Source organism: Phytophthora cinnamomi (genome assembly GCF_018691715.1).
Source record: "Phytophthora cinnamomi strain GKB4 chromosome Unknown Contig21, whole genome shotgun sequence".
Lineage (NCBI taxonomy): Eukaryota > Oomycota > Peronosporomycetes > Peronosporales > Peronosporaceae > Phytophthora > Phytophthora cinnamomi.
The window spans coordinates 777,172-790,851 of record NW_027150954.1 but is presented as its reverse complement, the minus strand read 5'-3'; the positions used below and the strand labels follow the sequence as shown (position 1 = coordinate 790,851).

The window sequence follows — 13,680 nt, the reverse complement described above, 5'->3', positions numbered from 1 at the left end:
CACTACAAGGAGCAACCTTGTTCAGGATCAAGTGAGCTCCCTTCAGGTTATGAGCCCAACTGGCTCGCCTTCTGCCGCGACCAGTGAAGACTTCGAAGACTCGCGAGGCGATCACGAAGACCTTGAAGAATACTCGGAGGCACGAGGTGCTGACGACGCTGACGAAGAACACGTAACCCGACGGAATACTCGCTTAGGACTACCAGACGACCTGCACTTCGACCCCTCGGACCAAGAGACGATGGAGGAACACGACCAACTGCACCTAATCCTTCAACTGCAGCCCGAACTTGCAGAGTTGAAAAAGCAACTCGCGACGAGAGCGCCCCGTGCCCCCTCCATGTCAGATACTAGCATGGAAACTGCGCCTCCATCTCCTAAGAATCCTAAAATCAAGGACGTACGCTGCTCAAACTTCAAGGGAAACGAGGTATACCCTGGACTAGGAGCTGGCTTCGAGAATTTCATCCACGAGTTCGAGCACGCAATTAGGACGGAGGAGCTCGTGAACGGATCTACATGGACCGATGACATCAAAGCATCGGTGATTGTCAACTTCCTCGAGGGGAAGGCGTCCAGGTATTATCACAAGAAGAACTCGGAGTGGCAGCGCCGCCATGATGGTATCAGCATGCCGTATTCAGATGTGAAGCGCGCGATGCGTGCAGAGTTTGGCTGTAAGCTAAGTCAACTCGAACTCAGCACGAAGATGCAGTGCCACAAGCGAGAAGGTGACTCATGGCATGACTACCTGGAATACCTGAACTTTATCGAGAGCCTCATGGAAGGTGATCAGACCAAGATGGTCATGGAGGTATTTGGGAACAACGCGTGCCCCGAGTTAGCGCCCACGCTGCTGTCATCGGTCTCCGACGATGCAACCGACTATGTAGTGGAAACTGACCGCATGAAGCGACTACTGTACAAGCTCAAAGGTGACGGTCGTAGATGTGGGGCAAAGAGAGATGAGCGCAAAACTCGCCATGGGGACCACCGAAACACGAGTTCACATAGTAATCGCAGTCACGAACGTGGCAACCGCCAAAATAATGACCTCCGCGGGCGTAACCAGCAGAACAACAATAACACGTCGGATCGACGTCCGCAACAGCAAAATAATGGTCAAGCTTACGCTGCCACTGGGAATCGAGGTGAAATTCGCTGCCATGTGTGCGGCCAGCCTGGACACAAGATCTTCACGTGTCCACTCGTCGAACAAGCAAAGAAATTAGTAGCCAGTGGAAGTGCGAACATCGCTGCCACCGACGATAGCGAAAACAGCGCATCCAGTGATTCTGATAATGAAGCCCACGTTTAGGTCGCAGCCCGCGACGCTGAGCGAAGCACTGCTACCTCGACAACAAATGTTTGGACTGTGGACTCTGGAGCTACTCACCACCTTTGCATTGACCGTAAACAACTATTCGCGATCGAGCCAGCTTTCCTTTCGGTGCGAGTTGCAAATGGAGATCTCGTCGCCGCCACTGAGAAGGGAAAGACTGTCATCACGACGATGGCGAAAGGAGTGCCACGTACAGTCCTACTAGAAAACGTGTACTACGCAAAAGGCATAGATCGCAACCTAATTTCAGTGGCCCAACTCACCACGCGAGGATTCACTTGCACTTTTGGAAAAGTGCAGTGCACAATTACGACTAAGACGGGCAAAATTGCAGCTGAAGTGGGAAAATCTCCCACAACTGGTCTCTGGTCGGTAGGAATCGAGCAAGGTTCGGCCTCTTTTGCAGCAATGACGACCTCTACGCTCCAGCAGTGGCATGAACGGTTGGGTCACGTGAACTACCAGGACCTAGTACGCATGATTGACAAGAACCTTGTTGTAACGGGGTTACACGTACAAGTGGCTGCAAGCCACTTGTGAATTTAACAGATAGGTTATCTGTTAAACGTTTTGGATACTTCCTCACATTGGTGTAAGACACACCGATGGATACATTGAAGTGGACCACCACAATGAGTGGTCCACACATACCCAAAGATCCTATTGGTAGAAAGCAGCATCTTTCTACCAATCAGAGACATGCACATTAGCGGGGCTCTGACAGCCAGCCGCTGCCAACCCTTTCATAGATGATAAACAGTTTTTAGCAGCTTTTAGAGGAAGATCAATTTACAAACAATACAGTTCTCATTTTACCTAATCTAAGTCACTTGGAATCCTTTCTTACTTAACTTATATTTGTGTATTCAAATATAATTAACCTAAGTAATTACTAAGTACTTACGCTTCCTCATACACGTTGCGCAACGTGTAAGCTAAAGTAGTGAGTCAAGTTAGACCCACTACACCTGGTAGCACTTTGTAGTCCGTCCAACGACCGACTGCTTGACGTTCGTACGCGGCGTACGAACGCGGAGCCGAGAACCACATGAGCACGGAGGTGCCCATGGAGAGCTCCAACACGCCTGCAACGCATGTTGCACGCGCTGACTGCCCCCACCTGTCTGACCCAGAGTGGGAGGCCCTCCAACGACTGTCAACAGTCATTGGAGAAGCGGCGATAGCTACAATGCTGCGTACGCTATCGCCGACGGAGCAACATGGTGTTGCTCTGGGCTTCATCATGAAGGAGCAGCATGATGCTGCTTCCTCAGTGACGGCGTCGTCAGGGACGACACCGCGTGCTCAACCATTAAAGTTGAGCGTAAGCAATTATGTGGGAAGAGAGGGCGAGCCTCTCCTCCGATGGCTTGTCGAACTCGACACAGCCATAGCGGCTCGACGCATCGTCGACCCGCTGTCGAAAGTCGCGTTCGCCATGTCCTGCCTTGGCGGACGCGCAAGGAGTTGGGCGTATGGACGCCGACTCTCCGATCCTACGTGCTTCAGCACGTACGAAGTGTTCAAAGAGGAGCTCAAACAAGCGTTTGAGCCCCCGCAAACGAGTTCCGGTCGAGGGCGGAGTTCCTCGACCTTCAGCAGGGTAAGCATGACGTCCATGCTTACGCGCAGCGCGCACGATATTTGGTATCAAATATCGTGACTAACCCGATTGACGAGGCGACCAAGGTCGTCACGTTCATGAAGGGGCTTAGAGATGGGCCTGTGAAGACCTATCTCTTCCGAGAGTACCCGAGTACTCTCGAAGCTGCAATCACTCTTGCCATGCAAGAAGAGTTTAGCCTGCGGCAGGCTAAACTCCATGTAAACGTACCGAGGCCGCAACCGCGCCCGGTAGCGAGGACGGGAGGTCCGGAGCCAATGGACCTCTCGAGCGCAACAACTGCTGGTTACCAGTAGCAGGGAGGTAACGTGCGATGCTTCCGCTGCGGAAGGATCGGTCACTTTGCACGGGAGTGTACAGCTCCCATGCCCCCTGGAGGTGGCCGTCGTGGCGATGCTAGGCATCGCCGCGGACCAACAAAAAACGCGAACATCCAGTAGGCGCGGGGCGCCCTACTGGTAATGCAGTCGCGCGTGCCGACATCGGGCACGCGACACTGAGGACTGCAGCCCCAGTGAGACCAGCTCTCACTGCAAGAAACAAGATGACAGGCCGAACCTAGTCATCTTGAAGGTTTACTCGAAGAGAGCGAGTGACTCTCTTCGAGCATTGGTAGACTCAGGCGCGTCGAACAACTTTGTTCGACTACGAAGCCTGTCAAGACTTGACTTCGAGGAGGTAGATACACCTCGAAGTCTTCTGGAGGTACGACTGGCAACAGGTGCCATCGTGAAGACCGAGAAGCGCGTCGTGAACGTGCGCTTCTCGTACAAACAACGAGTGTTTGTCGAACACTTTATCGTCCTGGATCTGGACGATAAATTCGACGTAGTAATGGGCATGCCGTGGCTTGCACGGCATGATCCGGTAATAGACTGGAAGAAGCGCACGCTCGTGCGCTTCGGACGCGATAGCGGAACAGAGAGCGATGGCCCTGTTACCGCAGCGCGCGCACCAGCAGGTGCGCGCGGCTCACCAGTCGAGACAGCGCTTCATGCTGCTGTCCCGGAGTGCCCAAGAAGTGCGCGAGGGCGCGCACAAGTGAGACCCACGTCGGCAATGCTGCCGACGTCGGAAGAAAAAGATATGTTGGTTCCGGGAACCAACACCCACGTTCAAGCGTGTAAGGGACAGTCCCTGACCCGAAGAGGTCAGGTCGACAACGGCGCGTCGGCTCCGGGAGCCGACGCACCCTCGGTCATGAGGGGCTCCGCCAATGAATGGCGTCGAGGTGACGAAGGCGTGTCAACTCCGGGAGTTGACGCTGCAAACAGTGCGGACGGTTGCAAACGTACCGCACTGACGCAATTTGCATGCTGTCGTGCAGCCGGGCTGCACGACGAAGCGCCATGCGATCAAGCCGGGCTTGATATCGCGCGCCCGCAGACAGGGTCTGCCGGCGAAGGGATACATTACCGTGCAGCCGGGCTGCACGAAGGAAAATGCGGTCAAGCCGGGCTTGATACCGCGCGCCCGCGGACAGGGTCCGCCGGCGAACGACTGTCCACGGCCGGGCCTGGACAAGAAGAACAACTGTGCGGAGCCGGGCTCCGCATAACAAGAAGACGGCGCAAGCGGAAAACGCTGCGCAAGTCTCGGTCCGGGACCGAGACGCAACAAGAGCAGTCTGCTGGGCAGACTGCGGCGGTGACGCCGAATGTCAAGACGCTAAGCGTCTTGACGCGCACCGATACTGGATTCCAGTATCGTGACATGGAACTCGCTAGTCCTCCGACGACGGCGTCGGAGTTGACTTCGCTCCCAGCCATGAGCTGGAAGCGCTTCACGCGCGACTTGCACGATGGACGCATCGAACAAGTCTGCGTTCTTTCGGACAGCGAAAGAACGGCGAGCGAGAGCGAAGAGCTGAGGCAGCTCTTCATGGGAAGTACCACTGAGAGTGAAGACACTCTCAGTGCGAAGACGAAGCGAGAGCGCTTCGAGGAACAAGGCTGGGACTCGCTGAAGTCGAGTCCCTATTACGAATTGCTGAGGGAGTACAAAGACGTACTCCCGGAAGAGATTCCTGCGGAGCTTCTGCAGGATAAGGGCATTCAGCACGAGATTGATCTCGTGCCGGGCACGAAGTACTGTGTCACGCGGCAGTGGCCACTGCCGCGAGAGCAAGTGAAAGCGATCGACGACTTCTTTGAAAGTCGTCGTAAAGCAGGACAAGTGCGGGAATCAAAGTCCCCGCACAGTGCTCCGACGTTCTGTGTCAAGAAGCCACAGGGCGGATGGCGCATCGTTCATGCTTACAACAAGCTGAACGATGCGACGGTACCGGCGCAGACGCCGATACCGCGAAAAGATGTTATCATCGATTCGATGGCCGGGAGCACCGTTTACAGTGCTCTCGACTTGCGAGATGGATTTTATCAAATCCTAATGCGTGAGAGCGATATCCCTCTCACGGCAGTGAGCACGCCAAGCGGCATGCTCTGGGAATGGCTAGTAATGCCACAGGGGCTTAAGAATGCCCCTGCGACTTTCAACAGGTGCGTGACGCACTTGTTGCGCTCGGTGCGCGACTTCGCACCGAGCTACTTCGATGATGTATTCATCCACAGCCGAGCTGTGGACGGGAAGACTTCGACGTAGAGATGCACAGGGTGCATCTCCGGAAGCTTCGCGAGCTTATGCGAAAGCATAAGCTCTACGCGAACCTGAAGAAGTGTATCTTCGGGGCGAGCGAGATACCCGTCCTCGGGTGTCTCGTAGGGAAAAACGGTGTTCGCCCTGACCCGGAAAAGGTCAGAGTGATAAATGAATGGCCAACGCCTTCAAGTGTCAAGGAACTGAGGCAGTTCCTTGGCCACGTACTTGTGCAAGTACGTGGAGGATTACGCGGGCAAGATCCGCCCGCTGTCACAGCTTCTTAAGAAAGAAGCTGTGTGGAATTGGACACCCGATTGCCAAAGGCATTCGATGCAGTCAAGCGGGGCTTGACTGAGGCGCCGATCTTGACAGTGGCTGACCAAGATCGCCCATTTCACGTAGTGTGTGACGCATCCGATTTCGCGATCGGATGCGCGTTAATGCAGCACGATCACGAGGGCCGTGATCGTGTCGTCTACCAATCACGTCAGCTGAAGCCAGCTGAGCGCAACTATCCGGTGCATGACAAGGAACTCCTTGCCATGAAGTATGCACTCGCAAAGTTCCGAGTGTACTTGCTTGGGAGTAGACCATTTGTGGTCTACACCGACCATGCTTCACTGCGCACCGCAGTGAAGTCGCCACATTTCACAAAGAATGGCGAGATGGCTCTCATTCTTTGCGGAGTATAACTTCCGGGTCGAATACAAACCCGGAAGATTGAACGTGGTGGCCGACGCGTTATCACGTCGGCCGGACTATGCAGAAGCTGTTGACGTCAATGCCATTGACGCCATGCGATCGAGCAAACCCACATCATCTCTGTTGGATGATGTGAAGGCCGCGTACGCGCACGACGCGGACGCGAAGCTCTTGCTGGCCTATGGCACAGCGCCTTCTGACAAGTCCCGTCAGAAGCTGCCCAAGCACCTTCGAGCGCGTGCACACCGCTTTCGTGTGCACGACGGACTGCTACTCTACAACGCAGTCGACGACAACGCGGATCGCGTTGTCGTGCCGAATGACCATGACCTGCGACTCAGGATCATGTACGAATATCATGATGCCCCGACTGCGGGACATCTCGGACGTGAGAAGACATATGTCCTTCTCACGCGCGACTTCTACTGGCACCACCAGTATAAGTGGGTGCGCAAGTACATCCGTGCTTGCGAGGTATGCCAACGCGTAAAGCCTGCGCCATTCGCGCAGGCTCCACTGCAATCACTACCGACTCCGTCGGAGTGTTGGAAGTCCATGTCTTTGGACTTCATCTTTGGTCTTCCCCCGGATAGCGGAGGGAACACCGGTGTTGTGGTCTTTGTAGACCGTTTCAGCAAGATGGTACATCTTGCTGCGGTGCCAGCAGAGGTGACCGCGAAGCAGACGGCCCGTCTGCTCGTCGACATGGTGTTCAAACACCATGGCATGCCGTCCGACATTGTGTCGGACAGAGACCCGCGCTTCACAGCGCATCTGTGGTAAGAAGTGTTTACACTTCTTGGGAGCCAGCTTTCCATGTCGACTGCGGATCATCCGCAGACGGACGGTCAAACCGAGCGCGTGAATCGCGTGCTCGTCGATATGTTGAAGAGCTACGCTCACTCGTTCCAATACTGGAGCGAGTGCTTATCGATGGCAGAGTTTGCCATCAATAACTCAGTACATGCCTCGACCGGGCATACACCGTTCTACGTGAATGCCATGCGGCATCCACGTCTACCGAGTTTACTCGGAGTGATGGCTCCCACTTTAAGTGGAGGAGGATCTACGACTGCAATACAGCAGCTGCAGAAAACCGCTGACACTTGCACAGTGTCAGCTGCAACAATGGACAAACTACATTAGTCTGCGCAGGGCGCAGACTCCCCCAACAACAAGGCCAACGACCACGGGTCTGCGCAGGGCGCAGACACCGCAAAGAACCACGCAGAGGCCGGGCCTCTAGCGGAGAGCGAGCTGAATGACTTCAGCTCGGATGCAATCAGTTTCATCACCAAAAGACAAGCCGTGATTCGGTTTGTCCAAGACACAATAGCAGCTTCTGTTGATCAACAGAAGCTGAACGCAGACAATGCGGGCAGAGGCAACACAAATGAATTTAAAGTTGGTTCATTAGTTTTGTTAGCTACACAAAACCTGCCTAGACATGCAGTTTCGGATTTCGGAGCAAACAAGCTTGCTCCGCGCTTCATCGGGCCGTTCACTGTGTTGGCACGGCACGGCAACGCATACACGCTAGACATACCGTCTAGCATGCGCCTCCATCCGACCTTTTACGTCGGACGGCTGAAGCCATACCGGCAGCACGAGCCATCTAGCTCGGCTGACCCGAAGCCTCGGCAGGAGCCGAGGCAGAAGCGGAGGACTTGGCCTCGGCGACGAGCAACCTCTCCTCCAGCGCGCGGACGCGCTGGAGCAACCCTTCATCTGGGTCCCCAGCTCGACCTGGATGTTCGAGGCGGTCTGCGAGACCGCCGCAACTTGGGCCTTCTGGTTCGCCAGCTCCTGTTTCAGGGCGGCAAACTCAGCGCCCTGCAGACGCTCCACGACGGTCACCCGGTCGTGGAGAGGCGCATACTGATCAGCCCGGGGCTGATCATACCCGGGGCGTGTTCCCACCCCCGCCACCGCCGATCCGTGACGCCCACGGCTCAACCCGCTGGATTGTTGAGCGGATTGTTGACCATAGTATCCCGAAAACGAACCCTCAAGGGGCTCGTTTTCGTATTCGTTGGAGAGGATTTCCTCCCCATCGAGATACATGGGAGCCGCGGAACGTCTTGCTGGAGGACGTTCCGGAAATGGTGAGGGCGTACGAAGAGCAGTACGCACTGGCGCAGCGGAAGTAACACGAGCGCTGCGATCATCGCTAGCGCCCGAACCCTCACGTGCTAAGAACTTAGCACGGAGCTCTTTGAGACTCTCGGGCGCACGGAACGACGTGTACCCGTTCAGGTCGCGGTCGCTCAAGCGGACCGCGCCTGGGAAGCACTTCGTGCACTGAAAGCCCTCGGGCACAGCGCACGGCACATTTGCCTCCTCAGCAGCAACATGAAGTTGCTCCAGTTTTCCACGCTTCGAGTACGTCTCGAAGCGATCACGCGCTTGCTTAATCCTATCACGGTAAGCACTCGGCCTCTTGTTGAAGTTCTCAACAAAGGCGTTCCAGCTTTGACAAAGTGCCTGCCATTCGGGCACTTTGCTGCGAGAAGAGGTCTTCTTGCTTTGAAACCATCGGAGCTCATGAAAGAGTCCGATGTAGTAATCGCGCCTTTGATGCGTTTCCGCATCAAAGTGCAGCTCGGCAGCCACAGCGTCATCTTTGATGGCGCTGCATACGTACAACGGCACCTCATTCGGAGGTACCGAGTTCCCAAACCGGTCCGAGATCTCGGACGCGGACGGCATCCATGGATCGCGCGCTGCAGGCACAGCGCGCGGAGAGCCTTGAGCTTTGGAATCACGCGCTGCAGCTGCAGCGCGCGGAGAACTGAGAGCCCCAGCGGAAGCGAGTGGGGTATCGCTCTCAGTACGCGAACGCTTCGAACTCGAAGCGTCCGATTCGTCCCCTTCACGCGGGCGAACGTTCTTGGCGTGAGGGTCGAGCGATTCGCTCGACACTGAGTCTTTACGCTTTGAGGGCGAGTCCTCCTCGCCCTCCATGTCTTCATCGTCGTCGTCGAGGTCGACGACGTCACCGTACTTCGCCTTCTGGCGTTCGAAGTAGTCGTCGATGGAGAGATGACTCCCCATCGACTTTGCGGACTTCTTCTGAGGCGCACTCATCGTTGAATGAGCGCGGATTTCTTCTCCAAACGCGGAGAATTGACGAATGGTCAATTCCAAAGATTGACGTGCGGGGACCCCGCGCGTCTAACCTTATAGGGGGGATGGTGTAACGGGGTTACACGTACAAGTGGCTGCAAGCCACTTGTGAATTTAACAGATAGGTTATCTGTTAAACGTTTTGGATACTTCCTCACATTGGTGTAAGACACACCGATGGATACATTGAAGTGGACCACCACAATGAGTGGTCCACACATACCCAAAGATCCTATTGGTAGAAAGCAGCATCTTTCTACCAATCAGAGACATGCATATTAGCGGGGCTCTGACAGCCAGCCGCTGCCAACCCTTTCATAGATGATAAACAGTTTTTAGCAGCTTTTAGAGGAAGATCAATTTACAAACAATACAGTTCTCATTTTACCTAATCTAAGTCACTTGGAATCCTTTCTTACTTAACTTATATTTGTGTATTCAAATATAATTAACCTAAGTAATTACTAAGTACTTACGCTTCCTCATACACGTTGCGCAACGTGTAAGCTAAAGTAGTGAGTCAAGTTAGACCCACTACACTTGTTGAAGGCATGGTTGCTTCTAATCGCAAGGTGGATTTCTGCATGAACTGTGCTGAAGCGAAGCAAGCTCGACGTGCGAAGAATAAGCAGGATACGTCCACATCTGCTCCAACGGATGAACCTGGTGCCACATTGTGCGTAGACTTGAAGACAGACATGGCCCCTGATCGTCTCGGTCACAAACACATCTTGACAATTGTGGATCACGCTACAAACTACAACCGCGTCTACCTGCTCCGTAAAAAGAGCGACGCTGAAGGACATCTAAAGGATTTCGTAAGTGAGTTTGAGCGTCAACACAATATCAAAGTAAAAGTGATTCGCTCAGACGGTGGTGGTGAATTTGGTAGCACCAGACTCGGCCGGTTCCTGCGTGTTAAAGATAGTGCCTCTTCCTATCGTGGTACACTGTACCCGAGGTACTTGAACCCTCTCTAAGATGATCATACCTGATTTTTCTGGCTTTAACTATACTATAGTGTACGCTAGAGTGTACGAGGCCACTAGATTCTCAACCACTAACATCTCAATCTACTATTTCTTTCTCCCTCTCTCAATCAAGTCTCCTTTCCCGTCTGCTCCCATCCGCTCACCTCAACAGGTTATGAGCTCAAGCCAAGCCTCAAGCGACGACTTCCCGCGTCTCATCGGCGCAGAGAATTTCGATGTCTGGAAGACCCTCGTGTGCGCAGCCCTCGATGGCAAACACCTGCTCGGATTCGTAACGAAGCCCGACTACGATGGTGTATCCGAGGAAGAGAGCGAAGACAGCGGGAGCGACATGTCCGACGTAGACGACTCGCCGAAGACCAAGCCGGCTGAGGAGATCGATTCTGACGCTGTGGACTACGAGGACAGCGACGACGAGCTGAAACCTCCGTCCGGCTCTGACGAAGAATCCGGAGACAGCGACACGACGACGAAGACGAAGAAACTACCCGTCATCCGTCCCTTCAACCGCAGTGATGCGAAGCGTGCTTCCAAGCGCGAGGCTCGTACGAAGCCGAAACCGCTCAATCCCCGCGATCGACGCTGCCAAGAGGCGAAGACGAAGGCATTTCTGATGAAAACCATGGACAACACCCATGTGCGCCTCGTGAAGGATCTCAAGACTTCCTACGAGATCTTCCAAGCGATCTGTGCGAAGTACGAAGGTGCCGCCTTTCATGGCGATCCGTACTTCATCCAGCACTACCTCATGGAACTCAAGTACGAGGAGGGAGGAGATCTTGACGATTTCTTTCTCAAGCTGGAAAACGCGATGAATGCTACATCGGAAGCCACCGAATCGGTGATGACGGAAGGACAGAAGTCTATCTATCTGTTCCACGCGTTACCCAAGTCATGGAAGGATGATCTCCGTGTTTGGAAGGGTCAGCGGAAGTATATCCCGTATGGAGAACTGAAGACCAACATCGAACAAAAGGTTCGCGAGATTCAAGCTGAAGAGCGCTACACGCTAGCCAAAAGGCACGCCGGAGAACCAAGCGACCAAGAAAGAACGAGCTCTTGTCGCTACACCCAAGTTACATCCGGGAGGCCACTCTTCGCCTGATGTGTGCTCGTACTGTGAGCGACCGCGCCACAACATTCGCCAGTGCCGCTCACTGCAGAAGGATCTTCGCGAAGGACGTGTGAAAGCGGGAACGGTGCTCCCTGCGAACTTCGCATTCAAGGGAGGCGACTCGAATCGCAGCCATCCCTACCGCAACAACAAGAACTCCAGTCGTGGACGCAACAACGGCAGCCGTGGCAACAAGGACCGACGTGATAACCGATCCGACAAGGGCAAGGACAATGACAAGCGAGATTCCGGCAACGAGCGCAAGGTATACAACCAAGAGCGCCGCGAAACTACTGGTCTCATTGCTGTAGTGGCGACTGTCAATCCCGCCATCAGCCTGACTGCCCAAGCTACTGTGAGCCCCGAACCCACCTGGACGATCGACTCTGGATGTACGCGTCACGTTACGCATGAATCCCAGTGGTTCTCGACCATCACCGCGAGCGACGGTTCAATCACCGTTGGTGGGAAGAACGAAATCCCCATCGAAGGAATTGGCAAAGTAGAGCTGGAAGTCATTGACTCAAAAGGCACCAAGAGGACGCTTACCCTCCATGACGTGCTGTACGCTCCTGAGCTGAAATTCAGCTTACTCTCGGTTCCGGCAGCTGTGAAGCACGATTTTCGCTTCAGCTTTGATCGCAAGCTGTGCGCCGTGCAGACCGATGCAAAATTCAAGATCAAGGCAATGATGGCAACCCATGCTGATCTGTACCAATTCCAGGCCAAACCTGTGATGAAACACGAGGCTCTTATCGCCCACTCAGGTAAGCAACGATTCAATCTGCTTCTACACAAACGACTCGGTCATCCTAACGTTCGCATACTGCATGATCTATCTAGGAGCCAAGCCATTCGTGGAATAGACAACGATGCATCTGTCGACCCACGAGCGCAGTTCTTCTGTACTGCATGCACGTTAGCGAAGTCTCACCGCTCTCCATTTAATTCTAATAGAATTGTTGAACGTGCCAAACATGCTTTGGAAAAAGTGCATACAGATATTTGTGGTCCCATGCCTATCCCCAGTCTTACTGGACGTCGTTACTTTCTCATCTTTATTGATGACTTCTCTCGGTACATGTTCACGTATCCGATCACAAACCGAAGCGAACTCTATGAGTGCTATGAGGACTTCAGGAAGAAATCCCTGAACATTTTCAGGCGCGATGTTCATGTCCTTGAGTACATGTATCCGCGACCTGATGAGAACTGTGATATCCAACATCTGCAGGCTGACAATGCAAAGGAGTATGAAAAACTCGGGCGCCAAATCTTCCAGAAATACGGAACACACGCGCAATTTACGAATGCATACACTCCTCAACAGAACGGTGTAGCCGAACGACGCAACCGAACCATCATGGAGCGCGTTCGAGCCCTCTTGCTTGATGGCAACCTACCCAAGCAACTATGGGCGGAGTGCGTCTGTCGTGTGACCGCTCTGATCAATATGACACCGAGCTCAAAGACAAATGGCCGTACGCCTTACGAGCTATGGTACAACCGCATACCATCCATGGATTACATCAACGTTTTCGGATGCAGTGCTTACGTGCACATCACAGAACAATACCGTGATAAACTTGACGCACGTGCCCACCTATGCATGTACCTCGGTCTACCTGAACACAAAAAAGGATACCGCCTCATGGAGGTGAATACCCATGCTATTGTCTACAGTCGCGATGTGCTTTTCAAAGAGGACGAATTCCCTCGTTTAGCGAACCTTACAAACCCTGAGCAATCATCACAAGAGCAACAGCTCAATATGCGAACGGAACATCTCGCACCCCTACCTGCAATGACACCTGCTGCAGCGCTGCCTACACTGCCCCCACTCAGGGAGGCTCTTAAACGCTCGCAATACACGTTTTGCGCGGAGACGACAAGTGATCCTCCATCAGCTCCTACGCCTAAGAAACCCCGACTCGGCTCGACCGACGCGGGTGTAACCCTCAACGCAGAGGAAGATTTACAGGAGCACGAGCAGCGAAGGAAATTACTGTACACATTACTAGCTATTCGGTATGTGACAGAGCCCACCACGTATCGAGCGGCAATGAAGTCGACTCACGCTAATCGGTGGCATAAAGCAGCCAAATCGGAATACAAATCCCACATGGAAAACAAAACATGGGTGCTGGTACCCCCTCCAAAAGGAAGGAAGATTTTAACCTGC

The 13,680-nt window shown here is 53.8% G+C and overlaps 1 protein-coding gene across 2 annotated transcripts; it reads left to right on the top strand.

Moving 5' to 3' along the window:
* Positions 1-49: 49 nt before the first annotated feature.
* IUM83_03572 lies at positions 50-12,364 on the top strand (the record flags this gene model as incomplete). Of its 2 annotated transcripts, XM_067927587.1 has the most annotated exons (4): positions 50-935; positions 10,414-11,459; positions 11,533-12,265; positions 12,342-12,364. In XM_067927587.1, the coding sequence occupies 4 exons, from the start codon at positions 50-52 to the stop codon at positions 12,362-12,364; spliced, it is 2,688 nt and encodes an 895-aa protein (XP_067795350.1). The 2 variants fall into 2 exon arrangements, with proteins under 2 accessions (XP_067795350.1, XP_067795349.1); XM_067927586.1 differs by lacking the exon at positions 50-935 and having other exon boundaries at positions 11,007-11,459.
* Positions 12,365-13,680: the final 1,316 nt, after the last annotated feature.